General features: G+C 40.4%; 1 protein-coding gene across 3 annotated transcripts in view; it reads left to right on the plus strand.

Moving 5' to 3' along the window:
* The first annotated feature begins 2,428 nt into the window (after positions 1 to 2,428).
* The window catches only part of ELP3 (elongator acetyltransferase complex subunit 3), a 101,458-nt gene continuing 89,465 nt past the window's right edge, over positions 2,429 to 14,421 (plus strand). Inside the window, exons 1-4 of one of the 3 annotated variants that reach the window (XM_045078372.1) lie at positions 2,463 to 2,532; positions 4,841 to 4,965; positions 5,644 to 5,743; positions 8,624 to 8,762. In XM_045078372.1, the coding sequence (XP_044934307.1) occupies positions 5,667 to 5,743; positions 8,624 to 8,762 (216 nt within the window). In that variant the 5' untranslated portion in view covers positions 2,463 to 2,532; positions 4,841 to 4,965; positions 5,644 to 5,666. Of the gene's footprint in view, positions 2,533 to 4,840; positions 4,966 to 5,643; positions 5,744 to 8,623; positions 8,763 to 14,421 lie in introns of all 3 variants that reach the window. The other 2 variants (XM_045078371.1, XM_004775132.3) reach the window with 2 other exon arrangements.

A 14,421-nucleotide genomic window follows, 5' to 3' on the forward strand; every position in this document is an offset into this window, starting at 1 on the left:
TTGTCCAAAAGTTTCAGTGTCAGTCTTGATGTTGAGGTCTTTCTTTCTCTTATATCTCACATCTGGTGGATCAGGAAAGCTTGTTGAAATCTTCAAAATGTTTTCAGGTTCTGAACACTTCTCATCACATCTACAGCCTACAACCCTGACTCAAATTATAATCATTTCTCGGCTCGTTTAGTAGTTCTTAAACTTTGCTTCCCATTGGAATCACCCAGGGATCTTTAAAACCTGACTGGCTCCCACCCCTTGATATTTTTATTTAATTGGTATGATATGTGATCCAGGTAATGGGATTTTTCACTGTTCTCTAGGTGATTCCAATGTGCAGCCAACTTTGGGAATCTGTAGCATAGGTAAGAAAATAGCCACCTAATTGATCTCTCTGCTTCTGCCCATGCCCACCTCCAGGGCTATTTCTAACACAGTAAATAGAGACAATGTTATTTTACTTAAAAAAAAATTTTATGTATTTATTTGACAGAGAGAGAGACACACAGCAAGAGAGGGAACACAAGCACGGGAGTGGGAGAGGGAGAAGCAGGCCTCCTGCAGAGCAGGAAGCCCAATGAGGGGCTCTATCCCAGGATCCTGGGAACATGACCTGAGCCGAAGGCAGGCACTTAACAACTGAGCCACCCAAGCGCCCCGAGAGAGATAATTTTAAGTTATAAATCAGATCACGTGTCTGCTAAAAAGTCTCCAACAGCTTCCCACATCATTTAGAGTAAAAGGCAAGGGCTTATGGCCTACAGGGTCTTATATAAACTGCTCTGTCCCTGACCCACCCCACCCCACCTCATCACCTCTCTATTACACATCCCTCACTCAGTGCTCCATTGATGCTGGCTTCATTACTTTCCCTGAACATACAAGGCACCCCCTCACCCCAGAACTTTTGCACTAACCATTCGCTTTACCTGAAATACTCTTCCCCTTGATATCTGCATATCAAACATTAGCTCAAATAACATATTCTCAATAAGGCCTACCCTAACCATGTTTTAAAATTTACCACTGTACTTCTACCTCACTTATTCTCTTGTGTGAATCAAAAGAGTGATAAGGTGAATGACCATGACTTCAGATAAAGAAGATATGGAATAAAAATAGAGTTGTTTGAGATGCCCAAAACTAGATACCAAGATCTAACCAGAGGTCAAATGGGGAAGCTGGCCTATAAAAGTGGAGGCAGATAGATGGTATTTATTTATTTTTAAAGATTTTTATTTGACAGAGATCGCAAGTAGGCAGAGAAGTAGGCAGAGAGAGAGGAGGAAGCAGGCTCCCTGCTGAGCAGAGAGCCCGATGCCGAGCTCCATCCCAGGACTCTGGGATCATAACCTGAGCTGAAGGCAGAGGCTTTAACCCACTGAGCCACCCAGGCGGCCCTGGATAGATGGTACTTAAAGCTTTGATACTCTTGGGATCACCTTGGGAAGAGACAAGGATGAGAAGTGAAGCCTGTGCTACACCAATATTTTGAGGTGAGGTGAGGTAGAGGAGGAATCCACCAAAGAGATGGGAAAAAAAATAGAAGAAAAACCAAGTGTGTGGAGGGTCCGGTCATGAAAGACTTTCAAGGAAGCTAACATGTTCTTTGGTACCAGCATGACAATAAGGACAAATACTAGTGAATTTGGTTTGATGGGAAGTCACAAAACTTGGCCAAGACTGTTTCATTGTCACGGTGGGGTCAAAGACCTGGGGTTACCTCAGTTCTAGTGGGAAGAAAGGGACTGGAAGCAGCACCTGTTCCTGTCTTTATGTTAATGAAAGGAGTTCTATGTTTCTGGCCCATGAACAAAGATCACGGATGGCTTTCAGGAAAGCGTCTTCCCAAGTCCTGTCTCCAAACTCTGCAAAACTTCGTGCGTGTGCTAGTTTTTCTGGAGTTATCTTCATTGCTTTCATGATGTTTATCGATAATTTGTGCCATTCATCTGAGACTAAGGTGATTAACTGGTGTCAAAGCCTGCCCCTCAGACTGATACTCGATTCCTGTATGGTCTCTTCCAGGCTCTGATTTAGTTTCCAACACACTAGGTGGTTAGCCTCAGACGATCGATCTCCCACTCGCCTTTCAGCCCCGCCTCCTTGGACGTGGCGCGTCCAGGGCTCCTCTTTAGAGACCACCTACATTCACACTCCCATCTATGCCTGCTAGCGCAGCTCCTATTCATAAGCATTGTCCGGCCGCTCTGTTATTCAGGTCGAGCTTTCCAACGCCCAAGCCCCAGCTGTCCTTTACCTTCAGCCCATCCCCTGTACCGCCCTTAAACCCCAGCAGAAACCTCCCAGGCGAGCACATTTTCCCCGCCTCCTGCAACTTCGGGAGCCGCCGCTGAGGGGCGGGGCGGGCCTTGGCGCGGGCTCTCTTCGGGGAACAGCTTTACGATACGTTGACCGTCATTTTACGACAGGCTGGGGTTGCTTTGTGGCTGTCAACTTTCCCCGAGGTCCGAGTTGGTAGCTACCCAGCGTGTGACGGCGGTTACTGCCGCGGCGGAGAAATGAAACAGAAGCGGAAAGGTACCGAAGGGAGGGAGAGGAAGTAGAGGCAAGCAGGGTGATAGGGAAGGGGCGAACACCTAGGCGGTCAGGTGCTGAACGCTGTTTTTCCCGCGGAAATCGTCCGCCTGAGCCAGTCGCCCTGCCACCCTAGGGTCAGTCCCTGTGTCGGCTCCAGCCTCTTGCCTTCTCGTTTTACCTGTTGCGCCTTTTAAACCCAGCCTACCCTTACCGTCTTCCTTTTTGGTAGTCATTTGGTGTCTTTTGCACCGGTGGCAGGAAAAGCTGTATTCCAAGGTGTGTCCTCCAAGGAGTTAACGTGGTCGGTGGATTTAACGTGCTCTCGGGTCTCTTAATTTGCTAAAATTTGTTTTAGGATACATTTCATATATTTTTTTCAGGTTTTTTTTTCTTTTTTTTAAGATCTGGGTTTGAAAAAAAAAAAAGGAAGAGTCTGAGTTCTTGAGTTTTTTGTGGGTCAGCTATGTAGTTTTTTTCGTTTATACTACCTCCTCAGTTACCCTGGAGAAGTTCCATCTTTCGTTTTCAACAGGATGGAGTCAAATTTTCAAGTCTTTTCTCACAAGTTCTAAACTTATCTCTGTACACTCATCTGAGCAGTCGGTCTGATCATGATCGATGGCTATTGATAATAATAGCTACTAGTTATTGAGCCTTTGCTAATAATTTTTGAAGTTGATATCATTTCCACTGTGATGGAAAGTAGAATCATTCCCACGGGAGATTTGAAGAATTAAGTAACTTTCCCATCGCATCCCATCTATATCCCATAGGAAGTAGAACTGATGGTCAGACTGTGTGTGTGCACCCAAAAAACCACAATTTTTTCTTTTAAATCTGTCTTTGATCACTGTGCCTCTGGGCATCCACTACCATTTCTTGGAACAACAGCTCCAGTTGCCCAGGTTATTTTCAGGTGTCTTATGGCATCAAATTACATGCCCCCAGTTAGTCATCTTCTTCCTCTGCTCTGCTCTTCCTCACACTGTCAGGCCAGACAGCTTCACACTCTTCCCTTAATCTATCACTAAGCCCTGCCTCTTGACACAGTTTATTATTCATCATTTAGGCCACCATCCTCCTAAACCACCTTCATCAATAACTAATATTTGAACATACTTTGGCTTTCCTATGTGTTATTTCATTTGGTTCTTGCAATAGTCTTGTCAAGTGAGTATGTTTTATCCCAATTTGGCAGGCAGGGAAATGGGCGTACAGAAGTCTTTGATCTTCCCATTATCACACAGCCAGTAAGGGTTGGTTGGGATCTAGGGATGGGAGCCTAATGTCCGAGGTTTTTTTACTTAAAATCTTGTGGGTTTTTTTTTTACATTGTTGCCTTTCAAGGGCCTTTTATTTAGTATCAAATTATATGTATTCTCTTCACCTTCTGAATTATTTTTATATCATTTTCTTTATATACTTTTTAAAAACACTACTTTCATCTTTTTACTCCCAAACCTGAAAATATATAATTCTCCACTCCATTTAAATGCCTTTTTCCAGTAGTCAATCTACCCTGTAATCTGTTTTTTATTGAACCTTATCAGAAAGCCTATATTCTTGTCAGGCGACACTTCTTCACACAAAGATAGGTAATTCCTACACCTGACATTGTTCCTTCTGAATTCCCCTCTGTTTTGCTTGTCCCCTCCTTTCCTTTCTTTAAAGACCCCTGTGCCATTTCCGCCATGAAGCCTTTTCTTACTAATTTGCTTCTCTAGTTAATTTTTTATATACTCAAGAGCTATACATTTGTGGTTTTCAAATCTTTATTTTTATCACCTGAATCCTCTTTTCCTCGCTTCAGTATATTAAAGATGCAAAAGCTGAGCTGCTTTGGTTTAATGAAGAAAGAGACCCTCCTTTTCTTTCCTTTCCTCCCTTTTCCTCTTCTGGCACCACCACCAATCCTATCTCTGTTATATTGTTCTTGAAGCGCCTTTTTGGAACCCTGGAGGGCTGAATTACATGGTTTCGAAAGCATTTAGCCTCTGATTATAGATGGACTTTTTTTTCTCTCAACATTGTATGTGTTAACTTTGTTTCATTAAGTAAGAAGCAGCCTAGTTTAGTGATAAAAGGGTGGAAGTTGTGGAGAAAAACCTGGATTTGAGTCTTAACTATGCCATTTACAATGGCATCTTAACTTACTTTAATTTTTAACATCTGTAAAAGGGGCTAACAACATCTACTTTACAGTGTTGTGAGGTTTCGAATGAGATAAAGTAAATGAAGGGGCTCCATAACTGCCAGAGCTTTCTCGTCTATACTTCTCTCTGATGATTCCATCGTCTCTGCTCACTAGCTTTCTCTACAGGCCGGCATTATGTTTGGTGGCAGTTCCCAAGCCGTAGTCTCATGGCTTTTATCAGTGGTGGGAAACTGGCATTTTTTTGTCTTGAAGAAAGAGCTCCGCTTGGCCTGACTTGGGTAGGTGCCCATCCTTGAACCAATCTACTGTAATTGGAATGGGGTCATGTAAGAACGTGTCGGCTTCTGCTTGTCTCGTCAGCCTCAGTTGCCAGAAGGTCATGATGGTGAATAGATTATATTTTAGAGATGCATTAAGATCCTTAAGCAAGTACAGAACCAACATCCTTTGTATTACAAGGTAGCATTGCATTGCTTTGTAATATTATTTCTGTGGATACCTGGATTTGAGTTTCAGCCTTGCCACTTGGTGGCATTTTTAATGGAAAAGCAAATATTCCTGTTCTATCTACTGCATTCTGAGAGTTAGGTGAAAGAATGCATCTAAATGTCATTACAATTCTGGAGATAAAGGGAAGCTATTTTAACCACTTTGGTGCTTTCTTGTGCAATTAGGTTCTTTCTCCGCAAGTTTGTCTCTCTTCTTCCCTGTATTTATCGTTCTTACAATGTTTGTGCTTCTAAAGTGAGTTCTTCCCATGTATAGGTGAAGCAAGTTTGTTCTAATTAAAGTTACAAAAGATACATCAAACTGTAAACAGTGGAAGTTTGGTGGTTTTTTTGTAAATTTGAGCTGTTCATCTGGGATGGTTGGAATTATTTTGGGAGGAAAAAATAAATACAAAAAACTTTACTGGGTAAAATGAATTTTTATATTGTTAAATATTATTTTTCTAGGAGATCTCAGCCCTGCTGAGCTGATGATGCTGACTATAGGAGACGTTATTAAACAACTAATTGAAGCCCATGAACAGGGGAAAGACATCGATCTGAATAAGTAAGTTGATTTATAAAACAAAGAAGGCGATCCTGTTCTTAGGTGGTAGATATTTTTATTGAAATTATAAATACTACTTGTTTTCTTTCTCACATTTTAAATTTAAATAAGAACTTAGCTTTCTTCTCTGCCCTGTCTCTCATTTATGGCAAAATTCTCTCATAGCCTAATAACACAAATAGCTTCTAATATTCATTGGGCACTTACTATGTCCCAATCACTGTTAGTAGTTTATTATATTAGTTCAGTTGGTCCTCTCAAAAACTGTGGGAGTTAGGTACTTACGTAACTGTCATTTGACAGTTGGATAATCTGAGACAGAGGAAGGTTAAATAATTTGCCTAAGAGTAAAGAACTAGTAATTGGCAGAACTGGGATTTGGAATTAGATCGTCTGTTCGTCTTAGAGCCCATGTTATCTTCTGTGCTACATCACTTCACATCCTTGTTCCCTTCCTACTATCTCAGAAGAAGCATTAACTCTCTCAAGAAGACCCTGCCTTTGGGATATCCTTGATCTAATACAACCCTTTCCTACTTTATAGCCTCTATGACCTGTTCATCTGTAGTTTTGACTTTGCTACATTCTCAGTTAAGAGTAGTCTTTCATCTCTATATCTTTTGTTTTCATTAGATATTCACTATGTAGATCTGCTATAATGAAAGGGTTTTCAAGACTGTTTCCTGTTGTGTGAGATACTGCAATGTTTTATCACTTCTTGGAATATTGCACTTAATAAATTTTTGCTAAAAGAATAAATAAGTTACTTAACTGTCTTTTTTTTCCTTTTTTTTTTTTTTTAAAGATTTTACTTATTTATTTGGCAGAGAGAGAGACAGCAAGAGGGGGAATACAAGCAGGAGGAGTGGGAGAGGGAGAAGCAGGCTTCCTGCTGAGCAGAGAGCCCCAAGCAAGGCTCAGTCCCAGGGTCCTGGGATCATGACCTGAGCCAAAGGCAGATGCTTAACCCACTAAGCCACCCAGGTGCCCCTTAACTATCCTTTCTTGACTGTGGAGTTATATGTTACTGATTTTTCTATCCTGTCCTTAGAAGTTACTTTTCTCTCATTGTTGGCTATACCGCTAATTATACAAAAGTCTTTTATTTCTAGAGAACATTTCTACCTCTTGTATATTTTTGTCAGTCTCTTTAATTTAGTATATCTATAGTTTATGTTAACATCTTCTTGAAAACCAGCCTCTCTGCAGATGTCCTCTTTGCTTAATTGTGTTAACCTTTACCCAGGCTTGAAACTCTAGTGTCCTCTTCAAATTGTTTTTGTTAGATCCAATTAGTATTTAAATTTTGCTTACTCTCTTCTTCTTTATGACTCTCACTTTCATTCCCACTACTAATAATCCATCCCATTTTGAACTTAATTCTGGACTACTGCAGTGGCTTATGCTTTCATCCTCTATCTCTTGCTGGGTTAATTCTTATCTTTTAACTTTTAACTGTACAGCAGTTTTCAGTATGTCCCCAACATTTATGAAATTAAATGCATATTACTCAGCCTATTATGTAAACCTTGTTGGTCTGGCTTCAACTTACCCTACTTTTTAAACTTCTGTAGCTTTATATTGAAAATGTCCTGCTTTCTATCAAGTCTACCATATATCTTAAAATATGTGCATTCCTGTTTTTGTGTCTTCACATAAATCAGCTTGTTTGCTCTCAGTGGCATCTCCATGTCTTCACTGCCTGTCTAAAGCCAGTTCTTCACCTGTTTTCCATGACTGTCTCCCCAGCACACAGTGAGTTCCTCTCTTGAACTCTGGACACATTTATTATTGTATGTGTGTTTTATCACATATATTTTTATCACTTGCACATTTAGCTTTGTGAATGCCCATCTGAAAACATGCAAACATACAAACATAGAGCGTGAAACAACTATGCCTTATACCTTTTGGCATACCAAGTACTTAGGTACTTTTTATGAATCATGTACTAAATTAACATCGTTTGAAAATGATGCAAGTACTTCACAATAATTTTAGATGGATTAAAATGAGAAATTTTAGGGTTTGCTAGCAGCAAAGAAACAAGAAACCAATAAAATAATAGAGAAAAGCAAGGAATTATTGGCTGGGCTGAAGGTTATTTCTAGGAATTAGGGATAAAGTTATAATCGGGAAAGGGTATAGTCTTCTGAAGTGCTGATCATATTCTGTTCCTTGGAGTGCAGTAACATAAGTGTTTGCTTCATAAATGTTAAAGAATGTTTATATGTTTTATGTTCTGTTTTTTATGTATACACTACTTTATATTAGAAAAAATTTTAAAACACTAAGAATATATGTACTTTATTTACTATTCAGTTCTGCTCACCTCTCCTTTAAATTATTTTTTGTTTGTCTGGTCTAAGACCATGGCTCATAACCAGTCATGATACCCACCCTCCCACCCACCCAGGAGATGTTTCACAATGTCAGGAGACATTTTTAGTTGTTAACAATGGAAAGTAGGGTGCTAGTGGGTAGAGGCTGATGAAGCTGCCAAAAATCCTACAGTGTAATAAACAGTCCCTTACATCAGAATTAATCCCAGATGCTGTAGTGTTGAGGTTGAGGAAAGGGTGGAACCCTTGAAAGCCAGAGCACTTTGTTGAATGAGGCCTACCTTGTGTCACTGTCCTGCCACCCTTCCCTTTAGTCATCTTGTTTTCTTTCTGGTACTCCAGGCTAAGAGAAGAAGTCGTTGATATGATTTCCTGATTTTCTTCTATTTTTCTGATACTCACAAATGTTAAAGCCACTGTTGTCATCGCCTAGGGTGACAGGAGTTGATGATGTCATCTGTAGGTCATTCTTTTGGTAGTTTCAAGTTTATGCCTTGAAATATTATGATTTTGATAATGCTAGGTGCTTTACTTCCAGGGTGAAAACCAGGACAGCTGCCAAATATGGCCTTTCAGCACAGCCCCGCCTGGTGGATATCATCGCTGCTGTCCCACCTCAGTATCGAAAGGTCTTAGTCCCCAAATTAAAGGCAAAACCCATCAGAACTGCCAGTGGGGTGAGTAGTTTGGTTCATGAAATATTGATTGTGTATCTCTTCTGCCAGAAATCCTTGCCTCCATGTAACATCCTAGATTCAGTTTAATAAAATCCATGTATTATGATTTGTGCTGCAGTAGAAACACGTGCAGAATGTTATGAGGTCATGGTGAGGAAAAACACTCATGCTTAAAGGAGTAGATGATATTCTGAAGGCCATAAAGGTATAAATTGAGACATGGTGACTATCTCAATATGATAAATATTGTTGGCCATTTTAAGCTCATGGCTTTCGATACAATTGATACTTATAAAAGGTACTTTTATTTTTAAAAGATTTTGTTTGTTTGAGAGAGACGGAGAGAGAGCACATGAGCAAGGGAAGAGGTAGAGGGAGAAGGAGAGAATCGGGCAGACTCTGTGCTGCGTGCAGAGCCCGATACTGGGCCCAATCTCACAGTCACGACCTGAGCTGAAATCACGAGTAGGACTCTCAACAGACTGAGCCACCCAGTCACCCCTTGTACTTTTGAAAGGTAATTAATAGTACAAAGGCATTCTGTATATGGTATTTGTGAAGTGACTGACATCGTGGGAAGCATTATGGAAGTCCAGAGGACAAAGATGTCCCTGAAGTAAAAGAGACTAGGGAAAGCCCAAGAGAAAGCATGGCACTCACTTGACATATAAGCTGAGAAGAGTAGGCTTGAAAAATAATGGGACCAAAGGCACAAGGAACTAAGGCACTAAGAGGTGTTATAAGAGTATGATGTGTGGGGCGCCTGGGTGGCTCAGTAGGTTAAAGCCTCTGCCTTCTGCTCGGATCATGATCCCATCCCAGAGTCCTGGGATGGAGCCCCGCAACAGGCTCTCTGCTCGGCGGGGAGCCTGCTTCCTCCTCTCTCTCTGCCTGCCTCTCTGCCTGCTTGTCATCTCTCTCTGTCAAATAAATAAATAATAAAATCTTAAAAAAAAAAAAAAAAGAGTATGATGTGTGCAGGGAACAGTTAGTATCTCAGATTGACTGGGGTTGATAATTGATTTGAGAAAGCAGTAGAACATTAGGGTAAAGAGTTAGTTTGGGAATGAGTAGCTTGCTGCCAAAAAGACCAGTTAGGATACTCTTGGCTTGATCAAGGAATAAGGTTAAGAGCTAGAATTAGGGTAGGGGCTTTAGGATAAAAAAGATGAGTGTGAAAGATAGGATTTGGACCCTCTTAAAACATGATATCCAGAATTAAATTGTGTGTGTGTGGTATGATCATAGAAATTCAATCTGTTATTTGGATAGGAGTATTATACTTGGTAATAACAGTTTATGTTGACTTGTTTGGTAGTCTTATCTCCTGGATCATATTGCGTTTGTGGTTAATTAAACCCTAAAACTTTCATATACAATGTATCACCAATCCTGGTCTCTTCTCCCTGTACTTAAGTGGTTTTTTTTTATTTATTTGTATCTAGTGTAAAGGTTTCTTTAAGAGAAATTAATACCGTTGAACAACATGGGTTTGAACTGCATGGGTCCACTTACAGGCAGATTTTTTTCCCATAGGTACAGTACTACAGATGTATTTTCTTTCTTTTTTTTTTTTTTAAAGTTTTTATTTATTTATTTGACAGAGAGAGAGATCACAAGTAGGCAGAGAGAGGAGGGGAAGTAGGCTCCCCGCTGAGCAGAGAGCCCAATGTGGGGCTCGATCCCAGGACCCTGAGACCATGACCTGAGCTGAAGGCAGAGGCTTAACCCACTGAGCCACCCAGGTGCCCCTACAGATGTATTTTCTTTATGATTTTCCTGAAACTTCCTTTTTGTGTAGCTTACTTTATTGTAAGAATACAGTGTATAATACCTATAGCATGCAAAGTATGTATTAATTGATGGTTTCTGTTACCAGTAAAGCTTCTGATCAACAGTAAGCTATGAAAGTAATTAAGTTTCTGGGTAGTCAAAAGTTATATGTAGATACTCAACTGAGTTGAGTGGTTGTCATCCCTCAACTCCTGCTTGTTCAAAGGTCAACTATATTTTCAAACCCCTTACCTCCCATTTTTCCCCTCAGGGCAAGCACTTTTAACTCTTAGCTGATTTCTTGGTGTCTGCTTCCATATCCCCAGATAACACACTCTGTAGATAAGCCTTGATGTTTCGTTTTTCAGCATTATGTATGAGCTTGCCACTATGGAAGACAAAACCTTATCAAACTTTCAACCTAATAAGCCTGGCTTCCATGACACCATTCTCTCTCTTCTTTTACTCCTACCTCTGATTACTTTGCTTTCTTTAAGGTCTATTCTTGTTCTGCTTGCTTCTAAAAATTGTTGTTTTCTGTGATCCAGGGTCCACTGTTCTTAGTACCATACATGCCTTCTTTGGTGATTACCCATTGACATTTCTAAGTATTGTTATATGCTGACTTCTAGCTCTGACCACTCCTCAAGCTTCAGGCATTTATCGAAGTGCCTGTTAAACATCTCTCTTTTGACTGCCTGTATACCCTCAAGTATAACATAACCAAAACTAACCTCAAACTTGCTCATGCATCTTTTGTCTCCATCCTAGTCCATGGTGCCTCTGTCCATTCAGTTTCCAAAAGATGTGAAATGCATTGTTCATTCCTACCACCAATGGTAGCAATATTTTGGCCTTCATTATTTCTTGTTTAGATTATTTTGGTCTTTTCCTAACTAGTCTGCTTTTTCTTACCTGCACCAAATCCATCTTTGACAGCGTCACAGAGTGAATTATTAAAAATATCAGAAGTACAGGGAGAGGTTAGAAGATGACAGAGTAGGAGGAACCTAGGCTCACCTCATCCCACAAATATAACTAGGTAACTATCAGATCATCCTAAATACTCCAGAAATTGACCTGAATAATTGCAGAACAAACTACACAACTAAAGGTAGAGAAGAGGCCACGCTGAAGAAGGTAGTAAGTGTAGAGATACAGTTTGGGAGAGAAAGATATCATGCCACTGTGGTTGAGAGTGAGCCGCAGTGGCAGAGAAGGGTGAGAGACAGACTAACACTGTCATACCAAGGAAGACACAGGGAAAATGAATCCCCATAGCAATTGGCTTGGCAAGTTAGAGGGGCTGAATTTGGGGGTTCTTGCTACCAGCGGACATAAAGTCTGGAATTTTAAAGGTCAGTGGGCTTGGCTACGATAGAGCCCAGAGGGCATTGCACTGCTCTTATAAGTTAGGCAAACAACCTATGACATACAGTGTATAAACAGTAATCTGAAGAGCACCTGGAACACACAGTGCAGAGGTTATTTGCTCATCTCAAGAACACATCCCAGAGAAGTAGAGTTCAAGGAGAGACCCTTCCATGAACAAGGAACTAACAGGCACCATTTCCCTCCTGCATCCCTCATATGAGCACACGGCCACTGTGGGAATCAGTGTAGCGCCCACACTTGCTACCTAACTTGCTTATACCAACCTTACTTCAAGTGCCTTTTCTCCTATGGAACTGCTTTTCTCTGTCATGCTTGCCTCAGTCCCAACTTGGCCAGTCCCCTCCCCAGAAGACAGATCCAAAGTCCTGCTTACACTGTGTCTCCTGACTCAGAAGTTTTGTGGAGCCCCTGTTCAGATAGCAGTGGTGACAGGTCTCATTCACAAGCTGACCAGAGCACACGTAGTTAAAATGTACTATATTCAGGTCAGGGCCAAGCACTACTCACAAAAGGCAAAGAGAGCCTTTGAAGATGACTTGCCTAAAGGGTAGATCAGCTAGGATAAAACAGCAAGCATGTGCACCACACATTGGTGACATTCCCAGAAGCGCCAGGCCCTGCGGAGCTGAGTACAGTACACAGTAGTGCAGTACAGGACTTTTTTATAAGGCCATAACCCTCAACAGGAGATATAGCTGACTTTCCTAACACACAGAAACAGGCACAGAGATTTAGAAAGAATAGGACAGAAAAGGAAAGAAAGGAAAAAGATAAGGTTACAGCCAGAGATCTAAGTGAAGCAGATATAAGTAACATGTGAGGACTGAATTAATGACCTATAAGATAAAGTAATGGAAAATAATCAAGCTGAACAAAAGAGAGAAAAAAGAATTATGAAAAATTGGAGTAGAGTTAGGGAACTCAGTGGAACTCAGTGGCTCCATCAAATATAATAACCTTCATATTATAGGTGTCCCAGAAGAGGAAGAGAGATCAAGGGGGGTGGAGAATTTATTTGAGGAAGTCATAGCTGAAAACTTATCTAATTTGGGGAAGGAAACAGATATCCACATCAAGGAGCAATGTGAACATCCAATAAAAGCAACAAAAGCAGATCCACCCCAAGATGTAATGTAATTAAAATGGCAAAAAGTAGTGATTAAAAATATATATATATATCTTAAAAGCAGCAGAGGATAAGAAGACAGTTCAAACAAGGGGAAACCCTCTATAAGGCTATCAGTGGATTTTTCTGCAGAAGACTTGCAAGGCAGAAGAGAGTGGCATGATATATCCAAAGTGCTGAATGGAAAAAATCTTCAGTCAAGAATACTCTATCCAGTAAGGCTATCATTCAAAATAAAAGAGGAGATAAAGAGTTTCCCAGATAGGGGTGCCCAGGTGGCTCAGTTGGTTAAGACTGCCTTCGACTTAGGTCATGATCCTGGAGTCCGTGGATCAAGTCCTGCTTTGGGCTCCCTGATCAGTGGGGAGTCTGCTTCTCTGACCCTTTCTCATACTGTCTCTTACTCTGTCTTTCTCAAATAAATAAAATCTTAACCAAAAAAAAAAAAAAAAAAAAGAGGACTCTTGGAGTGGAAAGGAAGATCAAAAGTGACAATATGAAGGTAGAAAACAACAAAAGCCGTAAAAGTGAATATTTATGTAAAAAATTTGGTTATGTAGAAAATCACAAAATAAAAGGATATAAAATATAACACCATATAGCTAAAACATAGGGAGGAGAGGAGTAAAGAATGGGTTCAAACTCAAACAGCCATCAACTTAATATAGATGGCTATATGCATGCAAACCTAATGGTATCCACAAATCAAAAAATAATAGGTATGCCAAGAATAAAAAGAAAGGAATCCATATATATCACTAAAGAAGACTAGCAAACCATGAAATAGAAAAAGAGAAGAAAGGACCAGAAAAAACATCAGAAACAACCACAAAACAAGGAATAAAGTGGCAATAAATACGTATCTATCAATAATGACTTTGAATATAAATGGACTAAATTCTCCAAAAGACGCAGGGTGACAAAATGAGTTAAAAAACAAGACCCACCTATATGCTGCTTACAGGAAACTCATTCTAGACCAACTGACACCTGCAGACTGAACGTGAGGGGATGGAGGAATATCTCTCATGCAAATGTGTATCAAAAGAAATCTGGAGTAGTGATACTTATATTGGACAAAATAGACTTTTTAAGGGCGCCTGGGTAGCTCAGTGGGTTAAGCCTCTACCTTCGGCTCAGGTCATGATCTTAGGGTCCTGGGATCGAGTCCCAAGTCGGGCTCTCTGCTCAGCAGGGAGCCTGCTCCCTCCTCTCTCTCTGCCTACCTCTCTGCCTACTTGTGATCTCTCTGTCAAATAAATAAATAAAATCCTTTAAAAAAAATAGACTTTAAAACAAAGACAGTAATACGAGACAAAGAAGGACACTATATAATAATAAAGGGGACAATCCAACAGAAGATAA

The sequence above is a fragment of the Mustela putorius genome, unplaced genomic scaffold, assembly GCF_011764305.1.
Source record: "Mustela putorius furo isolate JIRA1106 unplaced genomic scaffold, ASM1176430v1.1 tig00000242_pilon_pilon_pilon, whole genome shotgun sequence".
NCBI lineage: Eukaryota > Metazoa > Chordata > Mammalia > Carnivora > Mustelidae > Mustela > Mustela putorius.